The following is a 22578-nucleotide window of genomic DNA, read 5'->3' on the forward strand; positions in this document are numbered from 1 at the left end:
GGAGTCTTGAAGTAATAGCGTGCAGTCCTCAGAAAGAAAATCCAGACTAACAGCCTCAGGAAGTCAATTCTAGGAATTTCTTTTCTCCCATTGCTGCCTGTGACTCAAATACTGTGTCACCTGATTTCTAAGGACACGGATTCTGAATGGATGGTAAGTAAGATGAGAGAGGGGGAGCCCCTTACTCAGCCAGGAGATGGGAATCCACTGTCCAACATGCCTAAAGACACTAGCTCACGTCCTGGGGTTTAGTCAGTTTGCCTGGAAGAAGGAACCCACCTTCTGTAGGTAAATCTGTCACTGGGAGAAAGAACCACCCTGACTGGATTACAGGCTAGTGGGTTCAGTGTTGAGCTGGCTGAGGAGCCCTTCTTGCCAGGGCAGCTCCAATGGGCCGAGACAAAAGCTCTCACTGGTCATTGCTGTGCATTTTGAAGGATACAGAGTGCTCAGATCTCCGTGTCTCTGGGATATTTGTAATGACTAAAATAAGGCTTAATGTGCCAGACACACATCTTAGAGATGAGTCACTCTCTCAGAAGAGGGGGGTAAACGTACTGGAGATAAACCCCACTCTTTGGTACCTCGAGTCACGGATCAAAAGCTTCCTTTTTTAGGAACATAGAAATACAAAGAGCCTAATCCCATGCAAATATTCTTTTAAAATTTTTGACTAATTCCTTAAACTAGCATGTAAATATCTCATATGCTTACATAACACCTTACAGACCAACCCCCTTTGGAACCAGATTTAAAGAATACCCAAGCCAGATTGAGAGTCCTCTGGCTAATCCAAACCATTCTTAATCTCTGCTTAACCTCAGCCCTGCCTCCCCCGTGCCCTTTCAGGAAACTTGACTCTCAAATAGTCCTGGGTTTTCCTGCACTTAGCAAAGATAACCTATTGTCACCCCTGAACACTCACCGCCAACCCAGCACAGAGTGGAAGGCGGGTCCTGACCACAAGCTTGCCTTGCTGAATTCTTCACCCCGAAGTCCAGGGTGCCCCCAGAGCACTCGAGTGGCTCCTGGCAGGCCTCAACTGTGTAACCGTTCTTGAGATCTGACCCTGAGACCTGCCTTTGCCAGGCCCCCTCCCCCTCCCATGAGTCATTGCCTATCAAGACGGGCAGCTGCCTCAGCTGGAAACCCCTGCTTCCATTTCCCAGCGCTGCAGGATGTGGCCCCGTTATGGGACACTCCATCCGGGGCCTCACCCACACTGCCACTCATGCCATTTATAGAAACAATCAACTTCTCCTTTTACACTTCGGTTTGTTTAGGGACTGATGTCATCTGGGGAAGGAGATCTCTTCCTAGGGTCAGTACAATGCACGCTCGGACAAAAGGCTAAGTGCTGGGAACCAGGAGCAGGGCAGGTTCTCTGGGACACAGGAGCACATGCCTCTGGGCGCACCTCAACCGAGGGGGCTAATCTGCCCTGTAAGAATGCCAGTAGCACGTCATGTTCCCACAAAACCATCAACTGAGCTCTGGTGGAAACCTCATAGAAAACTGCCTCATCAGACATAAACATGGCATTACTTTCCAAAAATCCATGCAACTTATGAAAATGGATTGACAGTGAGTAAGCATGTGGTAAACAAAACAAAACAACACAGGCTTTGGGGTCACCAGGTGGAATGCTTTGTTTGGTTTTGTTTTGTTTTTTTGAATGCTACTTTGATGTGACTTTGGGCAAGTTCTTTCTCCTCCTGAGCCCATCTCCCCATGAGGACACAGATACGACCACCCCAGTCCACAGGGCCAGGGTGACGGTGAACTCTGACAAGACTTCTGTGCGGCCTGGCCTAGCGGAAGCCCAACAGTTGCACCCGTGCAGGCTGGGGGCTGGTTCCCCGTGGCCTCAGCTTCAGGGCCCAGGGGAGAGGCCGGGCTGGGACATCACCTTATGGTTGTAAAAGTGCCCGTTGATGGAGAACCGATGTCGCTGGATCCTCTGGGCCTCGCCGGGTGTGCGGGACCGGGGCCTCCTCTGGATCACACAGGCTGCGTCGCTCTTGGTCCGCATCAGCTGTGGGGTCTCCTCATCCTCCTCCACGGGCTCTGCAGGGAGGAATGAATGAGAAAGTTGGTCCCGGGTGGTGCACAGGTCCAGAGACCTGCTGTGCTGCAGTGCATGGGACCTGGCTTCCTGGGGCTTTGTGGTGGCACCACGCTACAGCAGACAGTAATGTGAATGCTGCTGCTGTGACAGAGGCTGGGGTCCAGCTCGGGTGATGCCCACTTCGCAGACGGGAAAGGTGACCCCCAGGCAGGATGACCTATGTCACCACACCACATGGCCGTGGTGTGGGCCTCTGTCTCTGGGCACTCAGGGCAGGTCTTTGGCGGCCCTGTCCCAACCCTCTGAGCCCCGACTGAGTGTGAGAGGGACAGAAGAGCAGTCTGGACCCCAGAGTGTGAAGAAGATGTCCTAGAGGTTCGCAGGGCCAGGAGGGCACCGTGCCCGCTACCGATGTTGTCTCCTTTCTGTAATGCAGCACGGTCCAGGGGACTCAGGCAAATTATGTCAAATAATGTCGCCTCTGCAAGCCTCTGCTTCCTTTGCTATGAGGAGCTGATGAGACTACCTCACACTGAGGAGGGATTCAGCCAAGTGTTGTTCCTGAAGACAAGGGAAGCCACTCTGTGCCCCTCCACAAAGCTGTCCTTCAGAGACAGTCCTGACCCAAGCCCCTCCGCTCCTACCCGGGCTGAGTGAGACACGGTCCCGGGTAGCTCGAGGCCCCACTTACCTGAGCTGTCTCTGGAACTCTCGGTGCTGGGCGCAGTCTGAGCGTTCGGCTCCTGGGCAGCGACCCTGCCTTCCTGAAGAAGCGGCTCCTTTCTGAAAAGACAATCATGGTGCTCACAGAGCTGCTGACAGAGAGAAGTAGCTCAAGTTAGAGAGACAAGGATGGATGCCTCTGTGGACGGGACAAAGGTGAGAAGCAGGGCAGGCTGAGGTAAGGCTGGATTTCACACCGAGTTAATGCAAAATATTAAAAGAAGAGCAAAGAATTGCCATGGTGTCTGCTGGAGGGAGAGGGAGTCGGGCCCGTTGACCCGAGTGAGCTTGTCCCTGTTGCATAGACACAGGGACACAGGCGGTGCCCATGCACTCCTAGGCATAGACTGGGGAGGCGCTGTCTGTGGCCAAGCGCTGAGCAGGCCTTCTGGGCTTCCCTCAGGCCTGATGGAGTGTTGGGCAGGGGCAACCTTGAGGGGCTAACCTCTGGGCCTCTGGGCAGGGTGGACTCCAAGCGAGGGTAGCTGGTACCAGGCTGGAGAAGGGCCTCTGAGGGTCCTGCTGTCTGTCTGCTGACGTGGCTGCTTTACCCCAGGGAGTGGGACGCATGAATCGCACTAGCAGCCTTTCTAAGAAGTCCATCCAAATGCTATACTCGAAGTCTGCATGGGGTGCAACGGGGCGGCGGGAGGGGGGGGTGTTCAGTGCCCTCAGAACAGCACCTGTACTTGAATTTTTGAAGGGGAGAAAGTTTTGAATTTCTGCCTCTCAGAAGGATTCATTATAGGCAGGAACAAGCAAAACACAGCAGCCAACTGCCCTTTATTGGGGGTGACAGGGCAAGAGGAGGCAAATGTCCACTAAGCAATAAAATAGGGACCTGTTTTGTCACGATTAAAACGTATTTCTGATATTAAGATAAATCTGGCATCGAGTCCAAGTCCATTTATAAAAACAAATTCTGATATTAAAATAAAAGCAGAGCAGTGAGAGGTGAAATCTGTGTGAATTTTTGAACTAGGACAGATGCCAAAAAACATTCACTTTGTCCAGGATGGGGGGAGCCCCCTGGCTGTAGCTTGCCTCCTTGCAGATAAGGTGGTTCCCGTGAATGTATGAAAAACACAACTGGAGGTGGTGGGAGTCTGGAAAATTCTCCAAGAGTGAGGTGACTTGGTCATCGTCTAGAAAGATCACTTGTTGGCAGGTGAGGCCATGGGCTCAGGCAGTTGCGGGGTGACAAGGATTAAGGCTGGCTTGTGCTCTCATGTGCCCCATGATGGAGCAGGGCTTCTGCCCTGAGACTGAGGACCCCAGCCCCCGAACCTCTCGAAAAGTAAGCGGGGTTGAACAGTCGTCAGGGAGGCCCCCGGCCCTGCCTCAGCCCTCCCGGCACTCACAGGTGGCAGCTGGGCTGTCCAGGCGTCCAGGAGGCTGCCGAGAGATGCACTCGCTCCCTGTCATCCTGGATCTGGAGCCGGATTGGCCGCCTCAGTCCCCAGGCAATGTTGAGAAGTCCCTCAATGATCAAAGCGCCTTCCTCCTGTGGGGACCCACACAGGTTAGCCTCAGTCCCCAGAGCGGCCCTCCTCGGGGGTCACTGCCCACCCTCCCCCAAGCCCCCGTAAGGGCCAGCCTGTCATCCACGGGACGCCCTGCACACTCTTGGCCCCAAACACGTCCTCTCCTCCTTGGGGTTCTCCCCAGGGGGAAGGTACACAAGCCTCTACGTGCTCCAAGGCGTAAGGCCATGTGACTGACCAGAGGAAACCTGGGGCGCGCCCTTTCACTGCTCAGCTCTCGTCTGGCCAGGGGCACGGCCTGGGACAGAGCGGCTGAGTCAGGCGTCCCACAGGAACCCAGCTGCTATCCAGCAAGCACGTCCACACAGGAGTAAGGAAACATGTTCCAGAGAAGCATGGCCGCAGTGACACCAGTGCCAAGCAGAGAGCCTTCCCACACCCCTCCCCCCACACTGCACCTGGGAAGGAGGCCCCACGGTCACCAGGTCCTGCTGCGAACATGTGCAGGGCGCTGGATTCCATTCCCTGCTGGTCCTCGGAGCTGGGTCTCAGCCTCACCCTTCTCCCCACACTGCCGCCATTTGCCGCCGTAACCACTCGAGTGGGCCGGACCCACCCCCATATTTCCAAGCTGCCTTCTTTCACAGGGGCCAGTCTTGCTTTCCTCACCACCTGGACACAGCCAGTCCCATGGTTCACCATTGGCATGAACACTCAGAAGATCTACAACAGCTCTCATTCTGTGTCCCCAACCAGCCTTGATTTCCTAAGGTCTGCGGATGGCACAGCTACCTACTGCCCTTCTGCCAGACTCTGAGGTCCTCATTGTCAGAACCCTCCAGAGGCACCCTCAGCGAGTGCCCTCAGGTCTCAGGGGTGCCACTCACACCCCTCAGGTCTTTGATTCTGTTTCCGACCTAGTTCAGGCTTCTATGTATGCGCGACCACCTCCAGGCTCCTTGTGCCCAGCCTGACGGCCCCCATGCGTGTGCCTGGCCAGGCTGCTTCAGAGCATCTGTCTGAACTCTTCTTGGCCTCATTTTCCCCAGAGCTGTGGTCCTCCCAGCTCCAGGCTCCTAATCTGCTTTGATACTAGCCTTTGGGTAGTGAACTTTGAACATCATTCTCCCATTGCTATCTTGAACATCACTCTAGATTCACAAATTCCATTTCTTTCTCCTTATAGGCATGGGAAGCCTTGCAAGAAGAAGGGACCTTGTAGAAACTTCTTCATATCCCCGGAAGGCCTTACGGGGGATGTGCCCTGCAGTGTTGATTTCATACTAAGTTAGTCATCGCTTAAAACACTCCGCCATCCACAGAGAAAACAGTTCCACTTTGTTCAAGGTTATCAAAAGTACACACAGCTTTCTGGAATGGCCTTGCACTACTTGTTAAAAAAGAAAACAACAACAACAACAACAAACCAGAGTGATTTTTGATAACCACTGATGTTACACAGTCACAGATAGGTAACTAACCCTCCCAACAAAGGAGAGACTGGATTGATTCACTGGAGTTAAAGGGGGCAGTAAGGAAACCCAAAGTGGGGTTCCTCTGAGCTGCTGCCCCACCTAAAACACCTCAGCATGTCTGTTCACAGAGACCCGTGCCTGCCGGCCCGGCTGACCCAGGTGAAGGGAGATCAAACCAGTCAGGTGCTGGGTATGAGAGTCAGGAGGAAAAGAGAGCACGGCTGGGGCAGGGCAGTGGAGCCGGACACGCTGGGGCTGAAGCTTCAAATATGCCATTGGAAGGCTCTGGAGAGCTGGCAGGGAAGGAGGCAGGGGGAATTGCCCTGGGGCTGGAAGCAAGGAGCTAAAGCAGAGCAGAGCCTCCCAGGTCAGGGGTCAGCTGTGCTGGGGACTGCTGGCCCTATGTCCCTGCATGGGCTGCGTATGAGCCCCCACGCTGTCCCCCCAGCCACGACTCCACTGTCCCTCAGCCTGCCCCCTATGGAATGGAGGGGAGGCCCTGTCAGTCTGCAGCTGTCTCTGGTCAAATCAGAGGAAACCGAGGTCAGAGGAGGACCTCCGGGCTTCTGGGCAGCCTTCGCCACACAGGTGGGGAAGTGCATGCGGACAGAGGCAGGACTAGAACGTGCTGTCCCAAGGCCTCACGTTTCCGTAAGTCAGGAAGTCATTGTGTACCCTCAGTTCTGGGTCTTTGCGAACACCTTCCTCCTTACTGGAGCCCCCTACTCCTCCCTCTGCCCTCTACTCCCTTACCCCTATTCCACTCGCCCCTACTCCACTCCTCCACAGGAATGGTGCCCCTCCCTCCCCTGCCCTGTAGAGTAAACATCCCCCAGGGCCTCCTGTAGCTCCAGGCTGGCTGCTGGGCCAAACCCCGCCCCACCCGGCTGTTTTCCTCCCAAAGCCTTCCTGTGCACTGCTATTTTTGGCCCTCGTGACAGTAATTGATGGCTGGTGGAAAAGTATAAAAGCAACGGCCACACCTCCAGGTTCACCAGACGGCTCCCGGAGGCCAGCGCTCCGGACAGGAGCCAGTTGTCCCCACATTCCACGCGGGACGCGGGACTCAGCCGGCTGGGCCTCCAGCCCTCCACCCTGAGCTCTGTGGGTCTTCCCAAGGACTGTCCTTGCTCATCCGGCATCCCTGCTCTCCCCACGTTCCCTCAGCTACAGGTAAGAGGGAGCAGCTTCCTTCTGGTTTGAGATAAAATGGAAAGGTTTTGTTTCTCTTCAAGGGCAGGGACCTACACAGCCTCACTGGCTACGAGAGACCAGGGGATGCAGTTAGCGGCTAATAGCTGCAGAGGGCGTCACATTTGAAAAGAGATTTCACGTGTAGGGTCATTCCATGTGTTTCTTACATCCTTTCCAGCGGGTATTTATAACCCTGTTTTATGGACGGGTAAGGGGGGGCTTGGAGAGGTGACCCTGCCATAGGTCCCCAGGTCAGGAACTGGCAGAGACTGGCTTTACTCCCAGGTTCCCTCTGACTCCAGTCCGTTAGGCCGGGTTCTCTTATTTGTATAGGTTCTTAAACTACAGGAATGACAGATTCTTAAGCACACGGTGTCCGGGGTTAGCAGGAAAGGGAGAGTCCAGGAGGTCCGAGCCTGGGCTTGGGGCTGCAGACTTCACTCTGCTCTCAGGCCCATGATTCACCTAGGCAGCCTCTCAGATGAGGGAGGGGACACAGGAGGGGTGACAGGATGGCAGACGCTCACCGCTGGTCCTCTGTCCACCAACAGGTTACTGCTCCCCATCGCCGGCAGCCATGAGGTCCCGGCTACTGGTTCCTGTGGCCCACCTGCCCACGATTCGGGAGACCTCGGAGGAGATGCCGCCCGGGGGGCCTGGGCAGGAACCCCTGGCCTCCCCCAGCCTGGATGACTATGTGAAGTCCATTTGTCAGCTGGCACAGCCCACTTCAGTGCTGGACTCGGCCACAGCCAGGGCCCAACTCGGCAGACCGCCCCAGCCAGCCCAGGCCTTCGAGACGAGCTGCCCTACTGAGTCCCTACGGGACATTACTACCCGCTTCAGTGGCCAGCAGCCTGCACCGCCCAGGGATGGTGCTGCTGACCCCCTGGACTGGCTGTATGGGGAGTCCCAGGAAAAGCAGCCAAGTAGGAGGGACCCACCGAGGCGGACTGGCTCCTCTGCTGACCCCTGGGGTCCACAGAGACAGATGGATGGTGGCAAGGCCCGAGGGACCCCCGGAGGGAGACTCTGTGGCGTCAGGGTGCAGGGGCACTCTCTGGCAAGGCCCTCAAGGGACCGGCACCAGGGCTCCTGGCCTTCCAAGCCACTCTGTGGGACCGCAGCCTCCCCCCCACCCCCCCGCCACGGCAGCACCCTCAGAACTCTCTATTTGCACCTCCCGGTGATCCATGAACTCTGACCCCTCCCAATAAAGGCTTCTGTATAGAGCACGCTGGTCTGTGTCACCTTCTGGCCCTCTTCCCCTGCGGTGGGCACTGTCCCCGGCAGGTCTCTGAGAGGGAGACACCTTTCTGCAGGGGTTGCCCGCCTTGGCATTTCATAGCGAGACCCCCTCCTCTGAAGAGTGAGAACAGCCTATCTGGCATGATGTGGTATTACTGACCCCGCTCGCACTGTTCCTTGCTGGGTGATCACCTTGGGCAAGTGACTTAATGTTTCTGTTCATTGGTTTTCTCATGGGTAAAATGGGGTAATTAAAGGGACCTGTTTCCTCGGCTGTTTCTGATGAGTAAGTGGGATAAAACCCACATGCGTCATGGGGGGTGTGTTGTAAGCCCATACTCGGAGTAGCTACTGTCTATGTGGTGGCTTCAGGGTGGGGAAATGAGGTCGGTGGCAGGTAAGAAGCAAAGGTCTCAGCCCCATGGTGATTTCAGAGTGAAGCCCTGGGCACTCCAGAGTCAGCCTCCTGGCTCCCACCCTCAGAGCCTGTGCTCCATGTGGCCCAAGAGAAAACAGCATTTCCCCAAATGTGCCCGCTCGGGTTTGGGGGGAACTTATCACCAGGGTACCTGGGGGTATCTCAGTGGCTCCAGCTCACAAGTCTTGTTGTGTCATTGGGGGTGTGTTGTCCATGCTGAGGGCTGAGACAGAACCTGCACCAGCTCAGCTTGCAGACCAGGTGGCTCCGTCCTCACTGTCCCCATCCCTCCCTCCACCCAGGGGGCTTCTCAGCTGTGGGGCCAAAGTGCAGGCTGTTGTCCAGAGCCCTGCTCTCCGGCAGGTCCAGTGGCCAGGGCCTCGTTTCACATGACCTAAGGTCTGTGCCAGCCCTGGGTCCTGCAGCCTGGAGGCGTCTGGCAAGGAAGGAGGTGAGGGTGAGGAATAGGGGAGAGGAAGGGTCTCCTTCCTCAGAGAGGCAGGTGAGGCATCAGAGAACTCAAAAGAATCAGGCCTGAGGACCCATTACCCTGCTCCCTTGGGCCAGGTCAGAGCTGGCTGACCCTGGTCAGTGCTCAAGGGACAGAGGGGAGAGGAGGAGGGCAGAGCTGGGGCCACATTCAAGTTCACAGCCTGCTTCAGTGTCCTCTGTCTCTTCTGCAGGCTATCAAACTATTTTCTTCCTTTCTTCTTCCCTTCCTACTTTTTTTTTCTGTTTTAAAATTGCTTTTCACTTTAAAAATGTTTATCTGCCCTCTTTTTGAAACATTTAAAAAAGTTTATTTATTTTGAGAGCGAGAGAGACAGGGAGAGCGACTGAACAATCAGGAGCAGGGGAGGAGCAGAGAGAGAGGGAGAGAGGAGAGGGAGGGAAGGAGAGGGAGGGAGAGAGAGAGAGAGAGAGAGAGAGAGAGAGAGAATCCCAAGCAGGCTCCCTGCCATCAGCACAGAGCTCGACGTGGGGCTCAATCTCACAAACCGTGGGATCATGACCTGAGCCGAAACCAAGAGTCAGATGCCCAACCGACTGAGCCACCCGGCGTCCCTATCTGCCCTCTTTTGTGTTGAGTGGGGAGGCAGAATGTAAACCATACATTGAAAAGTTTCAGACAAATAATTTACTCAGTTTCCTTATCTGTAAGACGCGGACACCAACTCTGCCCTCCACACCTCACAAGGTTGGGAAATGGGGCACGTACTCTTGGAGATGGAGTTAGAAACAGCATATACGAATGCCTGCATCTGCCACAACCTGCTGGGCCCTGACCTTCGCTGGCAAATAAGCGTGGGGCAGCCTTCAGCCAGAACATCCTTAGGAGGCGGCGGGGAGGGCTGACCTGGGAGTGGGTGCTGGCTGGTGCCCACAGGGGTTGGGCTTGCCTCGCTGTAGCCCCTTCTACGAAGCTGTGTGAACCAGGGTCAGAGGGAGGCAACTAAGGAGGAGTGAGGTTGGCCAATTCTCCCCAAGCTCAAAACCACGTGGCTGCATTTGGGACATCAGACAGGGCTCTGGCTCCTCTGCTAATATGTACTGAGATGAAAGAAGCTAATGGTATCTTCCGAAGGTGCCCCCCACCCCCCGCCAAAAAAAGAATAAAGGGCAGGGGGAAGGGGTTTCTGGCATTATTCCAAGCTTCCCATGAAACACAACAGCCTAGGAGAGAGTCCCTGTGATGGGGGTCCTATGGAGAAGTCTCTTCCCCACAGCCACCACTGGAGTGGGAAAGGACACAATGACCTGACCAGGGGGCAGCCTGGCAAGCGCTTTGGAGCTCTCAAGGGAACGCGTCCATGGCCGAGTACTCACCCCAGGTGCCAGTGGTCTGTCAACTGCCTGTCATTTCTGCCTCCAGGCCTTAGAGGAAGGGGGGGTCATTTTAAGAGGGAAGGGGATCCTGACTTTCCCCACCCTGGAGAGACAGAGACCCTGAGCCCAGGCATGTTCCTGCCCTTTCTTCCCCTGCCCAGGAGCCTGGCGCCAAGGATGGGGACTGGGTGTTGTGCGTGCTCACGGCCACCAGGGGGAGCATCAGAGGCGGGCTCCCTGAGGGGGCCACACGCCCCTGCATGACATAAGGGCACTGCTTTTCATCACAGTGATATATTTACCCACTGGTATTTCCAGGCGGTCCATTTTTCTCTCAAGAAGCCACCCAGCCTGGTTAAAATGCTTTGCTATCTTTCGAAAGGCACAGATGGCTCCAGGTTGCTCAAGCTCTTCATTGTAATACAAGCAAAAGTATCCAAAAGCAAAGTTTATAATACAATAGAGGAAGCGGGTGCCTGGGCCTCCTGAGTGGGGATTCCTTTGCCCTTTGGAAGCTGGGGGAGAGTTCACAGGGAAACACTTGCCCTAGGGCGTGGCCCCTGTTCCCTGACACACTTCATCTCTCCAAGGGCTCTGGACCCCCGAGGAGACGGTGGCGGAGGGGGTGTCCCCAAACTGTGGCAGTCAGGCCACAGTTGCTCTGGGGGAAACCTAGGGACAACAGGTGGGGGGGGGGAGGTCTCTTCTGGGCCCCACATGGCTCTGTGAGGGCGCAGCCTGTGCTGAGCCCCTTGGTAGCTGGAAGGCCCCTTAGCTTGCTGATTGAAGGTGACAAGCAGCTGCCTGCATCCCCGAGGCCCCTCAAAGCTTAATGCTGGTAACGCTGTTGCTGTGTTACAAATTCGGCGCCCACGCCTTGCAGCCACGCTGGCACCTTCCACTTGCTGCAGTGTTTACCTTGCTGGAGACTTCAACTCTGAAGGCCTCAATCTCTTTGTCTGGAAAATGGCCATTCTGATGTCACAAAGCTCTTGTATTGTGAGAAACGAGTCGGAGGCAAAGTGCCTGGTGCCTGTCTGCCCCACCCCTGAGGAGAAGCCGGCCTGGGGTGGCCCCACAGTGCAAGTGCCTGCAACTGGGAATTCTCCGAGGTCCAGGAGGTCCCGGGGCTGCATTCCGAGAAACGGCGGAGGCCTGAACGCCGGGTGGTGGGTGGGTCGCTAGGCCCTTGGTGTCCAGGAACCAGTCATGCATTTCAGCATCAGAACTCGGTGCTGCCCAGGCCTACAGCCCGTCTCTATAGTGGCGATCACCTCCCAAAGACACATACTCCCTCAGGCTGGCATCCCCTTGATGGCTAAGGCTGTGGAAGTTTCCTGCAAGGTACTTTCTGGCTCCGGGGAGATCAAGTCAGGTCCTCATACCTTTTTTAGGTTAGGAACATGAAAATCCCCAACTGTGGGGCGTTAACTTCTTACCACGGGGGCCCATCGAGAATACCTCTTCCCCTTTTTGGGTCTCTCACTTTCCCACGTGGCCTGTCCCATCACACACAAACACAGGGCACAGGTTTGGGGCTTCCCAGCCCTGCTCCCCACACAACTGCTCCTACAGAGGGGACTGTCTTGGGGAATCCCAAGAGTCAAGACCAAACTCTAAGAGTAGCAGTTCTCAAACTTGGCCTTTATCGCAATCCCCTGGAGGGCTTGTTAAAACACAGCTGGGAAGATAAAGAGTTTCTGAGTCAGGAGGCCTGGGGGAAGGAGGGTGATAAGAATTTGCATTTCTAGCCAGTTCCCAGGTGACTTTGAGGCTGCTGAGCAGAAACCACCTGTTGAGAGCTGCTGGGTCTTACGTCAAGTCAATCACTGAATGGCCCAGGGCTAAGAAGCGGGGTGCAGCCAGAAGACCCCATCGCAAGCCTCCAGCACAAGGACTGAAGTGGGTCCAACTCCTCGCTTAGCATAGATTAAACTGTCCAGCACACTGGAGCTCGGGACTCATCTCAGCTTGCCCTGGGCCTGCACTTGCCGGTTAGTCACCCAGCGTCTGTGCTCAGGTGCCACACCGTGCCTGGCCGGGGGACACGAAGCCGGGCGGCAAGAAAAGAAACAGCAAAAGCAGAGATAGCAGGGCGGTGGCATCAGCGCCCTTCCAGCAGCAGTACAGAGCAGGGTAAGTGGCCGATAAGACGCGTATCAGAGAGGCTGCTCTGCAGAAAGAAGGGCGGGAGCGAAGGAACAGTGCAGAGGGGCCGGGAGACAAGCTGTCAGGCTGGCCCCAGGCCCTGTGCAGGGCGGCGGGTCCAGGGGAGGTGGCGTGCGAGGTTGGTGCAATTCCAGGTCACACTACTGGCAGGCCAGTGCTGCCTGGACCAGGAGCCAGCTGCTTCCCTCCCCTCCAGGCTCCGGAGCTGGGTGACAGGAGCCTGACCTGGGCTGCGTTTCACCTACAGACGTGTTTTGTTTAGCCCGCTTGGTGTTTCGAGGTTTGGGAAATTGCACATGAAATTCCAGATGTCTAACTTCTCTGGCTCCCTGGAGCCCATCTTTCCTGCACAGCAGCAACGGGTTCGGTCCGCAGGGCGACAGCGTCTGCAGACAGCACGTGCTCTCTCGAGTCCTCCACTCCCCACGCCTGCCCTGTCTCTCCCGTTCTGACCTGCCCGGCCCCGTGAGCACCTTTTGGGGAGCTCTCCTCCGTTTCAAGCCTTCTCTGATGTCTATTCTGATTGGCAACCACAGAGACTGCTCCCACTTCTTGACTGCCCTGTGAACTTGGGCAAACCCGAGCCCTGTGCTGAGTTCCTTATTTGTGCTGTGGGCTGGGCACAGAGGGGACTGGCTGTGCGGTCTTAAAGATTTTAGTCTCCAGGGTCCTGGCAATTCACATAGGCAAAAATCTCAGGTGGAAGGAGAAGAACTGCAGGTGATTATTTCCATCTGCTCTGAACTCTTGCTGGGGGAGGGAGAGGGAGGGGATGCTCTGACCCTCAGCACCCCTTACAGGACGTCCGGAAGAGAGAGCTGGTAACCTGGTCTCTAACTCAGAAGATGGGCAGCCTCATACTTCATTATCCTAACTGGGACACTTCTCAGAGTGAAGGGAAAGGTCTTAATAATGACCCTGGAATAGCAGGTATAAACCAGGACTGCCTTCAGCAATCCAAGATAAACGGTGACCTATGAATAAAGAAGAGAAACAGGCCTTACCTCTCGGTGTCTCAGCTGAAAGCTTCTGCCTTCGTGGTAGCAGTTGTAAGTTTTTAGCAAGCTTAAGAGCTCCGACCTAAAAAGGTAAACACACATATAATCTTGGGGCGTGGCAGGGCTTTGGGACGTGATGATACAGGTCTCGCCAGCCACACATAATCAGTTTAGAGACTAGACTCTGCCATCAGACACATGCCTTTTAGTCTTCTAGAGGTTTCCACATGACAGACCCTGTGTAAGGTGTAGGGCTGGGAAGAGAAGGAAGTGAGCTCACAGACGGCCCATAGAATTGTGCAAATGGTGTTTGCATGCGTTCACTATCACAGATAAGAGTTCCCGAAAATCTCCCTGTACTTTACTTCTGAGTCATTTCCTCAATAAATCCCCCGGGATTGGATTATTGGCATTTTAGAGACTCTTGCTTCCCCCTCGCCCCCCCCCCCAATATTACTTCCTGTGAGTGCCTGGTGTGGCTGCTCTGGGGGCATCATGAGGGGGGTCTACCTCTTCCTCATCCTGGCTTTCTGGAGGTCTGACCAAGAGGTGAAAGTGACAGCTGTGAGATAAGATCCCGAAGGTCTGAGGGAGGCCACTCTGCCCAAACGCCTTCTCCCCAGAATAAAGGGAAGCCTTAGTGGATAGAAGCCGGTCCCTGCGCCCAAGCTGGGCTCTGCCGGGGAGTGCAGTCCAACAGATAAGAAATGCAAGGTCTGGGTGGCTCAGTCGGTTGAGCGGCCGACTTCGGCTCAGGTCATGATCTCACGGTCCGTGAGTTCAAGCCCCGCGTCGGGCTCTGTGCTGACAGCTCGGAGCCTGGAGTCTGTTTTGGATTCTGTGTCTCCCTCTCTCTGACCCTCCCCCATTCATGCTCTGTCTCTGTCTCAAAAATAAATAAACGTTAAAAAAAAATTTTTTTTTAAAAGAAATGCAAGGCACACGTGTGCTTTTAACCCTTCCAGCGGTCACATCACGAAGGAAAACAAAACAGGTGAAATTAATTTTCATAATGTATTTTATTTTATGACACCATGTATCTAAAATATTTTCATGTCCACATGTAATCAATATGAACATGATGAATGAGGCCTTATTCATTATTTTATTTTGTAATAAGTGTTTGCCACCTGTATTTGGTATTAATATATGAACGTTTTACATAAACGTTATTAACGAGATCTTGTTCATTGTATTTCGTAATATGTCCTTGCCACCTGTCTTTTATATTAATTGTACTTCTCCGCCCATAAGTCACGTGCTTGGCGGCCACACGTGGAAGTCACTCCCCTGCTGGCCGGGGCCGCTTTAGAACCTCTCTGGGCAGTGCCTTCACTGACACTGGAGCACTCCAGGGAGTGGATAAGCAAAACCCGCCGTTGGTGCTCTGGTGTGCTGCCTGGTGTGGGGATGACGGTAACTGATGACGGAAGTGATTCACTTGTGCATCAGTTAATGTTATGGCATTAACATTGCAAGAGTCAATGCTGCATGTTCGCTGTGCTTGTAGGTGTATCAATGCTGAACATAAACTTACTAGGATATATACACATGAAATTAATCATGTTATGGCTATTATTATGACTTTCCCCCAAACTATATTGTTTTGAGAGAAAGAGAGAGACAGAGATAGAGAACGAGCAAGCAGGGGAGAGAGGCAGAGAGAGAGAGAATGAGAGAATCCTAAGCAGGCTCCACCATCCCGAGACCCTGGGATCATGACCTGAGTTGAAATCAAGAGTTAGCTGCTCAACCGACCGAGCCACCCAGGCGTACCTAATGTTATTCTCATTATAAAGTTTAAACCGGGAATGTGAGAGTATGGGCAGCACTGTGAATGGGATGCTGTCTGTTTTCTCAGGTGTCTAACTGGAGGACCCAGGAAGCAGCTCAGCAAAAGCTAGGAGGCTGGCTTTTCTTCAAGGAGGCAAATCGGAGCTGCCCAAATGTAGAAAATATTTGGACCCAGCACGCAAAAAGCAAGAGAAAATGAAAACTTATGTTAGTTCAGAAATACATTTGAATAAATACTCCAAGTATTTTTTTTTATGGTAAGACGGAGTAAATAAAATTAAAAATAAGCCAGGCTAAGAAATCGTCATGTCAATAAAATATGCTCTTTTCAAGAACAACTCTAAACCTATTTTGAGTTTTATTTTTTTCCCCAAACTGTTTGACACAATAAGAGTATTAGTATTGCTCTAGCTTTTGAATAAATTAAATGCCATCTGTGCAGAGTCACAGCGGACATGGCCATGCTTTCCTGCTTTTGTGGGCCTGAGGGGGCAGGGGTCAAACCCTCAACCCAAAGAGATTCTTGATCTCCAGGGCACCAGGCTTCAAAAAGAAGTGCCCCCATCACTGTCCCTGGGGCAGGCACATCGTCCTATCTATGAAAAGTGCCCAGAATCCCTCTACCCAAAGGCTGCCCATGGCAGGGAGTGACCACCAGACCCCCTCCCTGTACACAAAGGCTTACTTCAGGATGGACTTGCTGTCACTGATGGGAACATGAGAACTGGGTGGACAATCTTCCTTCATGTTCTCCTCTTGTCTGTAGCATCAGGGAGGCTACCTGCAGGGAAGAGGAGGAAGAGCATACAGACAGGTGAGCCGGAGAAGGAAGTGCTGGCCAGTGCAGTGCCCAGAGTCCTGTTGTGCAGGCCTTGTGGCTCCAGCCTCACCTCCCCCCTCCCACCCCGGGGCACAGGGTGGTCATAGCTCTGAAGGATCAGGCTCAGAGGACTTAATGGGGCCCCACACCCCACACGGGGCAGCCACGTTTCCCTCGGCGGGAGACAAGGTCAGAACTGCTGAGCTAGCTGGCACCCAGTACCAGCCCAACAGCCGCCCTCCCCGAACCTCTCTATAATCCCTAGGGATCTGGATCCGTCTCCTAAATGTTTCAGACCACAGGCTCTCTTGCCTCAGCTGGGACACCCTAAATGATGGCTACTGCCTCCATCACTCCTCCAGCCCCCCAAAGCACCCTGGGCCTTTCTCCTTCATTCCCACTGAGCCCAGGCTGGTGGCCCTTTGGAACCAGCACACCTGGGCCAGCTCTCCTGGTGATGGGTTAGTCGGTACTGGGGTCACTACCTGCTGGAGACAGTGTTGAGCATTTTCTATGAATTATCGTTTTTACTCCTTACAACAACGGTATAAGGTAAGTACTATCCTCGTACCATTTTATGGGCGAGAAAACAGGGACAGAAGTTAAGAACTTTGCCCAAGATTCCCAGTGAATCGGTGGCAAAGTCATTGTTTGAACATAGCATTTAGATCCTAGATCCTGGTCACTAAAACCCATCTCACACAGTGACTTAGACCCTCCAGACCTCCTTTTCTTATGGATGCAATGGGGTAATCTCTATAAAGATTATAAGATTGCTAGTTGATTCACACATGAAACCGTGTATTCACAACCAACCCAGAAGGCTTCACGGAGTTTCTTAAACCCTCCTGGGGAAATCCACTAGTGTTTTTTTCTATCTTGTTGGCATCTTCTGCGCAGATTTCTACTACTTTCCCTCTCCAATTTACCCTGGCTGAGAGCTTTCTTATTGAGGCCCCCCGTGTGTCAGGCAGTGAGCCACAGTACCTCTCTCTCTCCCTATCCCAGTCATGGCCCTGTCTCTACCGCTCCTCTCAAGTTGCAGCTAGGACTCTGAGGGGTTAAGTCACACTGGGAAGTGGCACAGACAGGGCGCACAGCCTGTCCTTCATATCACAGAGTGGCTCCTTCCCCAAACCCCAACATCTGTTCACACAAACCTGGCTCAGTCGGGTCTTCCCCACCTCTGTGTGTGTGCAAATGTTCCTGGGGGTTCGGGGTCAGGTTCAACTGCTGCTGTGTCAATGCCCTCAAAGTGGACAGGGTGCTCCGTCCCCTTGGGCCCTGACTCCCTAGCTGAACACACTCTCCTCCCACTTGTTTGATATCACCCACAAACAATACAGCTTGCTTTCTGTGTTGGTGTGTCAGGCCTGAATGAGCATTCGATTCTGGAAGCAGGGGAAACAGGGAGAAGGGGAATGAATTGAGGGAGGTGGGCTTCTCAGAGACCTCAGAATCATCCTAAAAATACCTCCCTTCTCCCTGGGTCTAGAGACAAGCAAAACAGGATCTAGACAGAGGTCAGACCCTACCTCTATAGGGCACAGGGCAGGGTGCTATGGGGTTCTGGAGCGGGGGGCCTCACTGCTGGGCAATAGGATTTCAAAATCGGGTTTCGGTTCCTCAGCACCTCAGTCTCCAGTGGAAAAAACTGCTCTGCAAGGCTCCCTCTCTGAGGAGTTCCTCAAAGGCTTCCATGCAGAGCTGGCTTCAGCCCAAGAAAAAAGTATCTGAGTTTCTCACTCAACACTGTTTCTGTGGGTCCCCGGCACAACTGTGTCTTGCTTTACACAGGCTCATTACCGGAAGGGAAGAGCTGGATTTACCCAGAAGTAACAGCAGGCGGTTTTCCCTCTGGCCTCCCTTGTAGCCAGCTTCTCTCCCACCCCTTCTCACTTCCTGCTCTCAGCTCTAGCTTCCCCGAGCTGCTCTCATCTCGCCTACTGTGCTCTCTGCTTTGTTCTCCTTTTGGGTCTTGATGGAGCTATTCTCTGTCCAGAAAACTGCCCACTGCTTGCCCTGTATTCTGCAAGCTAGCTCTGCCAGGAAACCCTTGCCAGAGTGGTCCCCTCCTCTAGTATCAGGAAAGGCTCCTCTCTAGTCCAGCACCTGCTCTGGGCTCCTGGATGTTCTGGGCCCGCAGGGCCTGACCCATTGAGTGGGGAGCTGACAGGACGATGGGGGAGTACAAGTGGGGGAGGTGGGAGGGGAGGCTGAAGCCACAGACCTCCGCACCACGGATCATACTTTTCTGGCTCATCTCTTGTTTCCAGCCCCGAGCCCGAGCCTGACACACAGCAAGAGGCCCATAGATGTCTACTAAATTATTGGATGGATTTGAGAAGCCTCATGGGGTCCTCCAAAGTCAGCTTTCCCAGAGTTGTGCATCCCCAACTGGAAAACACGTAAAAGTCTCCAGGGGCTAGGAAAGTGACTCAACTGAGACACTGGTCAGTGGAGTCCATGGGGAACAGAGAGACACATTCCTTCTCTGGAGGGGCAGCTCTTCTGGTGTTTCATGAGAAGCCAGAAATCTGCATCTGTAAGGGCTATATTTCACTGTTTGGAGTTGGACACTGTGGCGGAGACATTGCCCCTGGGATGACCTGTGATCACTCACATTCCTCCACCACGCCCCCCCCTCCCCCGGGTGGCCATGTGACTAACATGTCACACGCTACACATAAGAGGTGTTGTGTGTGTCACTCTCAGACTAGTGCACTCAAGCCAGCCTGTGACCCCGTTCTTTGCCGTGGTGATCCAGAAAGCCACATGTCCCGATTGGTGCAGCTTCCAGATGGTCAGCCTGGGTCCCAGAGCGCCTCTGCGGACTAGAGCTCTCTGCCAACCCACGGCGGATATGGACTGGGAAAGGGATTTAAATAAATCTAAGCTGCTGGTGTCTCAGGGATCTGTTACTGCAGCATAATCTACACTATCCTAAGGCCGTAAATTATTCAATTAAAACTATATAGTTAAAAATAAAATGTAGCTAGACAAAACATACTTGCAATACAGATGCCTTTAGCGGGGCTCTGGCGTGTGACTTCTGATTCATGACAGGACCCAGTTTACAATACTTTGATTCTCCTACAGCATGTGGGGACTATGCTGATTTTGCTCTATTTAGGAGGAATACTTATAAGTGAAATCTCTGTAAGTCAAGCACTGATCAGTTACAGCTCTGGGCCAGGGGCTGCTAAAGACCCTCATGGCTCTAGCTTCCTGCCTTTTCCTCTCTGAGCCTTCATTTTCCCATCTGTACAATGGGGATATTGATCTCCAGCAGGTTAGACGTTTTCTGAACTATAGAAGACTTTTTTTTTAATTTTAATTTTTTTTATGATAATGTTAAGTTTAATCTGCCAAATATACAAGTGGGGCTTGTGGAGCATGTTCTCCCTGGGTGCCGCACAGGAAACAGAGGTTTCTTGAAATGATCAACGGGCAAGGTTAAGAATGGGCCCTGGCTCTGGCCAGAAGGGTGGGAATGGGGCGGGGAAAGGCAGAGGGGACTGGCTGGGGAGGAGCCGTGACCCTCAGGGACCCAGGGCCACAGGCTCCTGGACAACAGCCCCTCTGAGTGAGCACCCAGGCAACACAGACCAGGGCTGGTTGTTGCAAACTCGTCAGCAGCCGCCCCTCCGCACAACCAGCCCCTACTGTGCCATCTACCGGACAAACGGAAGCTCTTCGTACCCCACCTCCCAGGCTTCCCCAACAAGAGTTCTGAATTCTTAAAACGGCAAAAACATTCAAATGGTTACGTATGAAATGCTGTCCTGCATCTTTCTGTCTCGAAGATGGCAGCTGCCCCTTCCCACCCCACCATGCCCCACCCTGCGATTTTTTTTTTTTACATTTTATTTATTTTTGATAGAGAGACAGCACAAGTGGGGGAGGGGCAGAGAGAGACGGAAATACAGAATCCGAAGCAGGCTCCAGGCTCCGAGCTGTCAGCACAGAGCCCGACGTGGGGCTCGAATCCACAAACCGCGAGATCATGACCTGAGATGAAGTCGGACGCTTAACTAACTGAGCCACCCAGGCGCCCCTCCCCCAAACGCTTTCTAGGCCAAGATGAAATGGAAGCCTGGTTCCACTGAACTTTGTTCACATGGAATATTTATGCAAATCAGATTAAAAGGGGCTGCTCGGGTTGACAGTGAGGTGGGTGACCGGGACCCCCCATCCAGGGCTTTGCCTAGGGCTCTGTATAATATTATTTGCAAAGCATGGTACAAAGTAACACATGAAACCTTCCAAGCACTGGCTTTCGGGAGAACTTTGCCCTCCAGAATCTGCTTTTTAAAAGGACATGACCAACAGGCTGAGCGGCTCTAGCCGGAGTCAGGTGGCATCAGCGGGGGGATGGGGTCAGGAGGAAAGTGGAGAAGGGTCCTGGATTATAGGTGGTCAAGTGAAGAAGGAAGGGGGAAGGCAGTCCATAAAGTAAATACCTTAGCTCGGCAGGAATGGAGAATGGGGTTGTACACTGTCCCAGGGGAGGGCAGGAAATGAGTGAGCAAGGCTGGAGGTAGGCAATAAAGGGCCCACTTCAACAAAGGGGGTCTCTTCCAACTTGCTGGGCTGGGTCTGAACCTTATGTGGCGGGAACCTTGCCCCCTAGAAAAACAGTATCTTCTTTGAGAGAATGACAGACTTCTGATATGCATCATCTGTCTGATTCTCACATGTCCACCCTTCCACCCGGAGGAGACAATGTCTCCACCTCCCTGAGTTCCAGACCTGAGCTTGCGGTCACTCATAAGATCTCCATTCCAAATCTGAACTCTGTGCCTTTGTGCCTCCTTTACCAGCCTGAATGTTGAGATGATTTTCATTCATTTTGATAAGCCCAGTGTCTTGTAGAGCTCTAAAGTGAGGTGTATATGCACCTTAGAGGTGCCCTAGAGATAAGTGCCGAATGAGAGAGTTGCAAGGGAGGGAGAGAGAGAAGAGAGCAACAGGAAGAAAGCAAACAGAGATCCCTCTCTGTTTGGAACATGTTCCTGAAACTGCCGCTTTTTAAATATTCACTCTCTTCGTGCACTGGACACGGCCTTAGCGAATCTCTTAGTGGAGTGCTTTTCAACCTTTAATAAAAAGCACAATCTCATATTTACAGGCAGCAGTCCAACGCACAAATGGATTATAGCAAAGCTACTTTGTGGGATGCCTAGGTGGCTCAGTCGGTTAAGCATCCAACTTGGGCTCAGGTCATGATCTCGTGGTTCATGAGTACAAGCCCCGCATCAGGCTCTCTGCTGTGAGCACAGAGCCTGCTTTGGATCCTCTGTCCCCCTTTCTCTCTCTGCCCCTCTCCTGTTCTCACTCTCAAAAATAAATACACATTTAAAAATTTTTAAAATAAAAATCCTAAAAAAAAAAAAAAAAAAAGCAAGGTTACTTTGGTTGAAGCTGGAGCGGGGGAGAGGATGGGCTGGGGCTGGCCTGCCACCCTGGCGCAGTCCAAAAACCAGAGTGACAGATGCAGCTGGGCAGGCCAACCCTCTGGCCCTGGGATCCAGCGCTCTTTGTCCTGGCCTCCACCCCTCCCCCAGGGCCCCAGGGCACACAGCTCAGGTCTCCGTGTTTTCTTCCCCAGGCCAGACTAGGCTCTGTTCCCAACCAGAGACTCATACAGCAGCCAGGGCTCCTTGTCCCCCAGAGAAGGGCCCCCGGGGCGACCTGCCAGCCATGGTTACCTACCTGTCCCCAGTGAACAAGCAGTGAACTGTTTTTGCTTTCCACTTCAGTGGCTGCTCCGTCAGCCATGCAGAGGGGCTGCTGAGGACAGCAGGCACCACAGCCTGCCCTTGCTATTGTCTCTGGCCTTTGGTTTGGGACAAAGGACACTGAAGCCTTTACAACTGCTAGGCTTGGCCCATCTCTCCCTTGTTTGTGGTCATGGAGCCGGTTATCACAGAAGAAGGCAGCTTTGTGGCCCTTCGGGTCACCATGACAGCCCGATTCCTACTGGCCAGGGCCGAAGGGGAAAGAAAGGCTAAGCGAGTGGGGTTTCCAAGAAGCCAACTGAGTACATTTGAAAGCCTTTTCTTTCACGACTCCGCGCTGCCTACTTTTCCCTCTTACAATGCCCTCTCTTTTCCTGAAATGATGGCAAAAATAGATGGTCATTGTCCTCACTTGGCAAAATGGTCAATGCGTCACTATCCAAATTAAAATGCTCCGGGGATGTCTGTGAGATCTGGGGGCTTGGTAACCTCTGTTCTAACGCTTCCTCAAGTTATGATTATTCTCTTATTTAGGCATGATTACAATCCAATGTGTAAATAAAGCGACGCGGGAAGCAAAAGAAAGGAGGACAGAGGTGTGGGGCCCAGGATGCTCCTG

General features: G+C 53.4%; 2 protein-coding genes across 2 annotated transcripts in view; one reads left to right on the forward strand and one right to left on the reverse strand.

Annotated features, from left to right (window-relative positions):
• Positions 1 to 22578, reverse strand: part of RASSF4 (Ras association domain family member 4) — a 33133-nt gene that overhangs the window by 6698 nt on the left and 3857 nt on the right. Inside the window, exons 2-6 of the mRNA XM_047073119.1 lie at positions 16084 to 16179; positions 13611 to 13686; positions 4153 to 4295; positions 2760 to 2851; positions 1910 to 2067 (exon numbers count right to left, since the gene is read on the reverse strand). Of these exons, the coding sequence (XP_046929075.1) occupies positions 1910 to 2067; positions 2760 to 2851; positions 4153 to 4295; positions 13611 to 13686; positions 16084 to 16145 (531 nt within the window). The 5' untranslated portion in view covers positions 16146 to 16179. The remainder of the gene's footprint in view (positions 1 to 1909; positions 2068 to 2759; positions 2852 to 4152; positions 4296 to 13610; positions 13687 to 16083; positions 16180 to 22578) is intronic.
• On the forward strand, positions 6812 to 8159 carry DEPP1 (DEPP autophagy regulator 1). Its single transcript, XM_047073120.1, has 2 exons — positions 6812 to 6923; positions 7496 to 8159. Exon 2 carries the CDS (start codon positions 7522 to 7524, stop codon positions 8146 to 8148), a length of 627 nt encoding a protein of 208 aa, XP_046929076.1. The 5' UTR covers positions 6812 to 6923; positions 7496 to 7521; the 3' UTR covers positions 8149 to 8159.

Source organism: Lynx rufus, unplaced genomic scaffold, assembly GCF_022079265.1.
Source record: "Lynx rufus isolate CCGP_SWC_20201006 ecotype Redwood Valley unplaced genomic scaffold, mLynRuf1.p SCAF_11, whole genome shotgun sequence".
In the NCBI taxonomy this organism is placed as follows: domain Eukaryota; kingdom Metazoa; phylum Chordata; class Mammalia; order Carnivora; family Felidae; genus Lynx; species Lynx rufus.